General features: G+C 36.2%; 2 protein-coding genes and 4 non-coding genes across 6 annotated transcripts in view; 3 read left to right on the forward strand and 3 right to left on the reverse strand.

Annotated features, from left to right (window-relative positions):
* Positions 1-471: 471 nt before the first annotated feature.
* Trnav-cac lies at positions 472-544 on the reverse strand. The gene has a single exon. It is a non-coding gene; the product is annotated as a tRNA-Val (tRNA).
* A 353-nt stretch (positions 545-897) lies between these two features.
* On the reverse strand, positions 898-970 carry Trnav-cac. Its single transcript has one exon. It is a non-coding gene; the product is annotated as a tRNA-Val (tRNA).
* Positions 971-1,379: 409 nt separating this feature from the next.
* Trnav-cac lies at positions 1,380-1,452 on the forward strand. Its single transcript has one exon. It is a non-coding gene; the product is annotated as a tRNA-Val (tRNA).
* Positions 1,453-1,872: 420 nt separating this feature from the next.
* Positions 1,873-1,945, reverse strand: Trnav-cac. The gene has a single exon. It is a non-coding gene; the product is annotated as a tRNA-Val (tRNA).
* A 2,432-nt stretch (positions 1,946-4,377) lies between these two features.
* Positions 4,378-6,578, forward strand: LOC108969860 (saccharopine dehydrogenase-like oxidoreductase). The gene is made up of 7 exons (XM_018934844.1): positions 4,378-4,656; positions 4,734-4,859; positions 5,035-5,269; positions 5,355-5,547; positions 5,642-5,788; positions 5,859-6,197; positions 6,288-6,578. Exons 1-7 carry the CDS (start codon positions 4,537-4,539, stop codon positions 6,400-6,402), a joined length of 1,275 nt encoding a protein of 424 aa, XP_018790389.1. The 5' UTR covers positions 4,378-4,536; the 3' UTR covers positions 6,403-6,578.
* A 663-nt stretch (positions 6,579-7,241) lies between these two features.
* LOC108969861 (saccharopine dehydrogenase-like oxidoreductase) overlaps positions 7,242-8,703 on the forward strand; it is a 2,814-nt gene continuing 1,352 nt past the window's right edge. The window contains exons 1-4 of the mRNA XM_018934845.1: positions 7,242-7,492; positions 7,561-7,686; positions 7,756-7,990; positions 8,106-8,298. Of these exons, the coding sequence (XP_018790390.1) occupies positions 7,373-7,492; positions 7,561-7,686; positions 7,756-7,990; positions 8,106-8,298 (674 nt within the window). The 5' untranslated portion in view covers positions 7,242-7,372. The remainder of the gene's footprint in view (positions 7,493-7,560; positions 7,687-7,755; positions 7,991-8,105; positions 8,299-8,703) is intronic.

The following is an 8,703-nucleotide window of genomic DNA, read 5'->3' on the forward strand; positions in this document are numbered from 1 at the left end:
CCTGCTACCTGCTCCCAWTGCCGTTCTTTCCTCATTCTCTCTTCCGTTCGGAGCARCTCCTTAAAAGTGTGGGACCCCAGTGCAATGCATAGTTTTGGTCGCATCATTCTGGACACTGCCGCAAGTTCGTCGGTCAGATCATTGAAGCTTTATGCCTCGGCACACATATTAGGTGCACCCGATTGCAYGTTGATAGGCGGTTTAGCCTTCCTATACACTCCATCACTAAAAGCGATTTAACCYCATACACTGAGATCGCCTTTAGTGTGACTTGACGGTTGCTAAATATGACGACACGATGGTTGCGTTGGATATTGAGTTTAGTTGACTCTAACAAAGACTTCTGTGTGAAAGATGCTCGGAAAATGTCCCATTGATGAATGTATGAATTTTTTTGTATGCGGTCGAACAATGCCTGCTTCAATGCCTAAAACCGAGACAGCGATTTTTAAAAAAGTGATTTAACTTGCTTGTTTCCGCCCAGGTTCGAAMTGAGGACCTTGTGCGTGTGAAGCACACGTGATAACCGCTACACTACGGAAACCGTTACCATATACCGTTATTGGTTTATTGGTGTTTCGAAAATTTGATCTTGGTAGTTCACAAATGTTTTGAGAAATGCTCTTACCAAATTAAAGCAAACTTTATTCGAAAGCAGCTAACTTGCTAGTTTTTGGAGAATTATTTGACTTTATTATGGAACCACTCATTAACTAGAAAAAATATGCATCTCCCGTTTCRTGATTTAAAGAACAGTATTGTGTTTTTGTATACACGAAAGACTATGTGTACTGACCGTATATGGTGGTTTTTCAGTTTTATAAAATTTTTCTTTTTAATGTGATTTTAGCAAAATAATGTAAAGAGAATTTAAAAGCAAAATATTAACATTTCGTTTGTTTCCGCCCAGGTTCGAACTGAGGACCTTGTGCGTGTGAAGCACACGTGATAACCACTACACTACGGAAACCACAATAACTCTTTAACCAGGCCCCATAGGCGACCAAATAGTTACTGCTTGGCCTATGAGAAAACCTAACCTCAAAATAATAGTTCACCGCATTTTCTTTAGACCGTAATGTAATTGAATAACAGCGTAATTTTGTGGCAAATTCAATTATATTATTTGCTACTTTTCCTATTTATAGCGGAAAAATGCGAAATACCACAAGTTCATACCGGATTTCTTGYATTTTGCACAGTCACTTTACTCATAACTTTGATTTGACTTGTAATACAATTTCTATTGTCGCAAGTTGCAACAATCGATCTTTTTCTGTCGAGACACGACCTACATAATACAAAAAAAGCAATAATATAATATAATGGGTGTGGCTTAAGTGTTTGCAAGTCCAACATTTGGAATGTCTTTGTTAAGAGTTTCCGTAGTGTAGTGGTTATCACGTGTGCTTCACACGCACAAGGTCCTCAGTTCGAACCTGGGCGGAAACAAAGCTTACAAGGGATGTATTTTGCTGCAGTATTTTGCTAATTTTTTGTTCGGACTTTTTGTTGATTTCAGCTTGATTTTGAGCTTTAATGTGGGAAATTTGAATAAAYTTGGAAATATTCGGCATTACGAGAGAGATAGTTTCAAAGACACTATATTATAAAGAAAGGATTAAGTACAAGGTACATACATATATAGAGAAATGAGAAGTTATATAATAAAATAATTATTTTTTAGCTCTTGTCAATGCGTTCTGCACTCAAGCATTAAACTATCGAAGATATTCGAAATTTGCCAGAAATCTAAATGGTCTCCGTGCCAACTGCATTTCTACACTTCTTGCTAAAATATAATATATTTCGATATTTAATAAACGAAAAATTCTCATTTTTAAATAAAAAATTAAAAAATTTAAACTCGCTTGTTTCCGCTCAGGGTCGAACTGAGGACCTTGTGCGTGTGAAGCACACGTGATAACCACTACACTACGGAAACCACATTATCGACTTTTACACTTGTGCCGTTAGATTAACCGTTTGACAGCTGAACACTTTGTTAACATGTGGAAGCACATAAGTCTAGATTTTTTACCGATAAATTTCTTTAAGAATTTCACAATTTGCTGCAAATGAAATTATAACATATCAAGTTGTTATGTATTATACAAACATACTACAACAAAACATTCGGTTATCAATATTAACAATATAATAGTTTAATTTCTTATCGTTAGCTATGTCAAGTATTTAGTATATGTATGTATGTGCATTATATATACATATATTTRATATTGTGTAATGCCTAATAATACATAATAAATACTTTAAGCATAGTCCAGACTTTCTAGTGCACCATCACAAGTACTTTTAAWTATAGTTAGTTTATTTATGTATATATAATAAATATGGAGATATGTGGTAAATATAAACATATCATATGCATACCCAGTAGGTATTAGTTGAAAATGTWTGAAAAGCTTAACTGAAAACGAAGCCAAAACTGTGCTTAGCGGCTTTAACGCCAGGGCGGGCAAAGAAGGTATCTATGGCACTAGGCCATCGGCAAATTCAGCCTTCATGATGAAACATCAGCGATCGACTTTGTCGGAGCACGAAATATGGTTATCCATAGTACTTGATTCCAGCATAAGAAAATTCATCTGGCTACCTAGTTGTCTCCGGATTGAAAAGTCACCAATCAGAACGGTTCGACCTCGAGAAGCTGCAATCACACTAATCAGCCGAATGAAGTTCTGCTCGACTTGCACTTCTGCTCTCTGAGAGCACTTATCCGCAACTTGAGAGAAACTGCGGGACGACATTTAAAGCTCCTTACGTACAGCTACAAACAGACCATTGGTTTTCGAAAAAGGCAAATGAAAAGAACAGCTGATACGAAGAGGAGTGCCGTATCAAACTCSATTTCCTAATCGATGACGAAGACRCCGCTTATGCGGTTATAGCCGAAATTACAACAGYGCGTCCGTAGTTCTCCTTTTCGCTATTTAGTGTCAATTGGAGATTCCAAGCGAAGCCAAGTCCTTCTCCATGTCGTCTTTCCAACGAAGTGGAGGTCTTCCTCAACCTCTGCATCCCCCGGCGGGTACTACGTCGAATACTTTCAAAGCTGAAGAGTATTCTTCCATATGGACAGCATGATGTCTATGTCAATGTAGGCGTATATCTCATACAGCTCATCGTTCCATCGGCTGCGGTATTCAGCATTGGCAATGCGCAAGTTCCATAAATCTTCAGCAGAATCTTTCAGTTGAAAGCTCGTAACGCCGACTCATCAGATGTTGTCATCGTCCGTTCCTCTGCACCATATAGCAGGACGTGAGAAGTCGCTCGATTAGGGGTTGCCTTGTCTGAAACCTCGTTTGGTATTGAATTGCTCGGACAGTTTTACGTATTATATRTACATATGTATGTATAATTCAGAAGTTTTGTTTATTGATTCCTACAGGGAACCCTCTTGTATTTGATTACAATTTTAATTGTCTCCAATTTGTGAATAAAACGAGCTCATATATCGAATAATTTCACAACAATGATACGTACTATACATATGTACTAGACTTATATGTAGACATATATAGATATATTTGTGTGATTGTTTGCTATACTCAACAATGCAAAAATATTGATATAGCGGTGGTATGGCGCTCTCTTATACATAAATGGCTGTGAGAGTGTTGCCATATTTGTCAAACGTACAAACCAGCATTGAAGTGTGGAAATAATGCCGGCAAAGTTACTAATATCAGTTTGGTTGTAGAAGATATATCGCTTTGAATAAAGAATGAGTAAGAACTTACTGAAACCGCTCGTAGGCGCTTAATTAAATTATTAAATTAAAAAAAAAATAAAATTTAGGGAAAACATATGGAGGTAAATTTTATACTAAGTATTGTCGAAAACTAATAATAATTTTTATACGAGAAATGGAGGGAAGACGAGTGCTCAAAATTCTATGTTGAATGCTTTTTGGAAGGCGCTTAAATCCCRGGGATACCGGCTCTAATACTATAAAGTCTTTTTAGTCGTATTTTGCCTCCAAAAAATACATTTCTTCGAAGTATTTTTAAGTGTAAATAACTGTGGTCCTAAATTGAAGATATCTTAACTTAAATTAGGTTAGGTTAGATGGCTGATTGAAGATCGCACAGGGACTAGTACGGATATATGTAGTTGTTTGTGAAGTCAAATTCCTCTTTTCGAAATTATATTTTATTTTTAATATACTATAAAAATAGTATTAATATTTCGGCTGAATGACAATTCATGCTTTATCAATAAGGTGTCTTCAAAAATGTCGCAAAATAAGCCACCAAAGGTAGTTCACGAGTGGCAGCACACATGCATCTTCATTCTCTGAGCATAATTGATTGATATAGAGTATATATTGCACACATKATCTAGGCGTGGGTAGACCTTGACTAAAAATTAGCGACTTCTTCCAAAGACATCAGCGCTTCTGCGTATGCGAGTTCAGTAATTGCGAGACATTTTGCGCGTTCACATTTTCGAAAAGCACCGGCAAAGTATACTGTCCTTCAAATTGCTAAATAATAACATTTCAACAATATGACTACTAAATTGGATGTAATCATATTCGGTGCAACCGGTTTTACYGGAAAAATTGCGGTCGAAAAGGCGGTGGAAGTGTTGCAAGGACTCACGTGGGGAATTGCCGGCCGGAATTTGGTAAAACAAAAYACACATATGTACATATAACGGTACCGCAGTAATTTTAATAGCAAACGGTAATATACACTTTATAGAGTAAATTGGAGAACATATTGAGTACTGTGGGTAAAAAAGTTGACAAGGATCTCTCGCTTATACCAATCACTATAGCGGATGTTGAAGATGAAAAGTCCATTAAAGAGATGGCAAACAAGTGCAAGGTGATTAAAAGTGATTTACTCATAACTAACCACAAATTTTGTGTTTATAACAAAAACCGCTCTGTTTGTTGTTATACCCAATATACATAAGTAGTGCATAAAATTAGAGAGAATACTGTTAAAGCACCCATAATAGCCTAAATTAAATTTCTATTATATTATTGTACCTTGTAAGGTCGTTGTGAACTGCTGTGGTCCCTACCGTTTGTATGGTGAAATAGTGGTGAAGTCATGTATTGAAGCCGGCACGCATCATGTGGACATCAGTGGTGAGGCGCAGTTTATCGAAGGCATGATGGTGAAATATCAAGATTTGGCTAAAGAGAAACATGCCTATATAATMTCGGCCTGCGGATTTGATAGCATACCCGGAGAATTGGGTGTSGCATTTGCCGAACGCAATTTTCCAGGTACATATTTAACATATACAGATATATCAATAATTATTATATTTMTCAAACACAATTCAAATTCTTTTATATAAATCCATTTTAGGCACCGTGAACTCCATCGAATCCTACTGGGAGAATACGGTCGATCTCAAAGATAAAAATTGTAAAACTTTGGTGCACGGCGGTACTTGGGAGAGCGTTATACATGTTTTAAGTCATGTCGACGAACTTATTGCAMTCAGAGGGCAGTTGACGCCCAAAGATCTACCTCGCTTGGAGCCGGAATTGAAAGTGCGGTAAGAACGCGTTCACTTCACTTACATTGTGATATGGAAATATTGTGTTATTTTAATAATATTAATAATTATTTTGCCATGTTTCTACGCACAGCTCTTACCCGCACAGGGTGCCTACGCTGAAAAGTTACTTTGTACCCATTCATACCGGCGATCGAGACCTTGTTGTGCAGACACAAAATTTCCTGTTTGAAAACGAGAAAAAGCGCCCTATACAATACGAGAACTATATTGGTTTTAAGTAGGTTTTGTCACTTMACATTTAAGACCAGACATCATATTGAAATCGTAATTTTTTTGTTGTTTTATAGATCACTATTATATGCCGTCTTTGTGCCCTGGTTGATATCATTAGTCACACTATTTGCTCAATACAGTTGGACGCGCAAAGTGCTAATGATGTTTCCGAAAGTTTTCACTTTGGGCATTTTAACCGAAGAGGGACCCACTGAGGACAATATGGAGGGACACTCCTTTGAAATGGTGTTCAAGACCACGGGCTGGACCAAAGATCAAACGCTGAATGAGCAACCTAAACAGCAATTATGGACACGGCTTTCTGGGCGCAATCCCTTCTATGCCATGACTGCTGTGGGCCTTTTGGCCTCAGCGAAGATCATTTTGCTCGAGAAAGACAAGCTGCCGGGAAGGTATGGTATTATTGTTACTACTTTTTTTTTWAAATATAATTTTTATGAGCTTTTTATGCATATCTTTTAAAAACTGCAATTTTCTTTTAGTGGCGGCGTGATTTCACCTGGTTACGCGTTCCCCAAAACAAGTCTAATCGATGAGCTACAAAAGTACAAATATGGCATAAAGTTCGAGGTACTGAAACTGGAGAGTATACAATAGAAGATTACACCGATATGCTCAGTAGCAAATCTATGATTTTTTCTACTATTAATATATGCATTTTACTACATACATACATACTGTATACATATTTGTATGTATGTATGTAGCAAAATACTTACGTAAGTAATGTACTATTTATATGAGTAAATAAACTATTTTTTTCATAAAATGTTTGAATGCAGTATCATTGTTATTAAAAACACGGGATTAGATACTTAGAGTATGAGAGAATGAGCGTGAGCGCATTGACAAGTTATGTAATTAATTTAATGTGAGCTGAGCTGCTTTGGAACTAATTGCTGGTTACATACGAGGGTTAAGAAAAAAGTAACGAGAAATGRCTAACATACAATGAGTGTTCAATATTTACACATATTTTTTTTTTATGCAGCGATTAATTAGGATTAGGTTTGCAAAGTAATACATAAAAAAAAATAATAATTGATAAATAATTATCATTGGAATTATTATTTTTTTTTTTTAGCTCTAAATACAATTTTAATTCTAATCTTAAATCATTTTATTAAAAAATTATTTAAAAAATTAAATTTGAGTCCAAATTTCTTTAATTATGAAATTAGCAACTCTGTTTAAGATTAAGTACTAATATGAAAAAGTCAAAAAAAAAGTCGAAAAAGGTCTATAAAAAGTCTCCAGTGGCAGAAAACTATATATTTTTAGATAATGATATAAACCACTTGATTCATTCATATGCACTTCGGTCAACATTGGAGTTATTTTGGACCTACCCTCGTATGTACTAAAATAAAAAATAAATAAAAAAACCAATTAAAATGTAGTTTAAAAATACATGACCTTGATCACACCAAAACCAGCCGTCATTCAACAACAAATCGATGACGATACAAAGTTTAGTCGCTTGACAGCTTATGAGCCATCAGCAAAACGCGCAAGATAACGTAGGAACTTTTGTTTAGCTAGAAAGCGATAGGCAGTCAGTGTGAAAATGTCTGTGAAATTAGACGCAATTATTTTCGGCGCAACCGGCTTTACCGGCCAAATTGCGGTGGAAAAGGCACCAGAAGTGCTACAGGGTCTCACTTGGGGTGTGGCAGGTCGTAATAAGGTGAGTAACTCAAATTTGTTCCTGTGGTACATATGTGTGATATGTCTGTACGTATATATGTTATATAGAGCAAGCTGAAGAATGTGCTGAGCACTGCGGGTCAGAAAATTGGCAAAGATCTCAGCGCCGTGCCGATCATATTGGCCGATGTGGGCGATCGCCCATCGATTGAGGCGATGGCAGCGAAATGCAAGGTTGTTAATAAACTTTAATCGTAGTAACTTTATTTGGTTTGTAATTTTAATTTAAAAAAAAAAAACAAGGTCGTTATCAATTGTTGTGGCCCCTATCGTTTCTACGGCGAAGTCGTTGTGAAGGCSTGCATTGAAGCCGGCACTCATCATGTGGATATTAGCGGAGAGCCACAATATATCGAAGGCATGCGTCTGAAGTATCATTACTTGGCGCAAAAGCAGCACACTTACGTAATATCTACTTGCGGCTTTGATAGTATACCTGCTGAAATGGGTGTAGTGCATGCTGAAAAAAATTTCCCAGGTTCATACTTTTGATTTTATGCTAATTTCATTATACGTTTGTAACAAAAATCGCCCTTATCATTTCCACCTGTTTTTATGCGCTTATCTCAATATAATTACTCACCAATACTTAGGTACTGTGAACACATGCGAAATGTTTTGGGAGAATATGCTCGATTATCGCGACAAAAACTCTAAGGCTCTGCTACATGCCGGCACTTGGGAGAGCGCCATACATGCAATGGCCAATTACGGTGAATTGAAAACATTGCGGCGTGCTCTGGAGACGGAGAAGTTGCCAGATTTACAGCCAAAGCTCAAGTACTGGTAAGTAGMCTTGCGTCTCTCACAATTCACATTCGTTAGGGATTTGTTGTGTATAGTATATAGTGTGTATATACTCAAAGTTAATAATTTTTCTTTTCTCACGGTCTGAGAGAGATGTACTCGCATTTATACTTACAATAAACAAAAATGATTATTAAAYGCAGACAGTGTTGAGTAAAATATTAGCAAGGTGTGTTAAAAAAAAAATATTTTTTTTTGTAATTAGGAGTTTGTGTGATGAATGAAATTTACTAATTTCTTTAATTTTTATCAATTCAACATATGGTGTACCTATTCGTATTAAAATATGTGTCATGAATAAATTTGTGGCGAAAATACTATAAAAAAGTATACAGTTAAAAAAGGAAGTAAAAATAAAAAAGCTGTTTGTTGATACTATAAAAC

Source organism: Bactrocera latifrons, unplaced genomic scaffold (assembly GCF_001853355.1).
Source record: "Bactrocera latifrons isolate USDA-ARS-PBARC rearing strain unplaced genomic scaffold, ASM185335v1 scaffold_269, whole genome shotgun sequence".
Lineage (NCBI taxonomy): Eukaryota > Metazoa > Arthropoda > Insecta > Diptera > Tephritidae > Bactrocera > Bactrocera latifrons.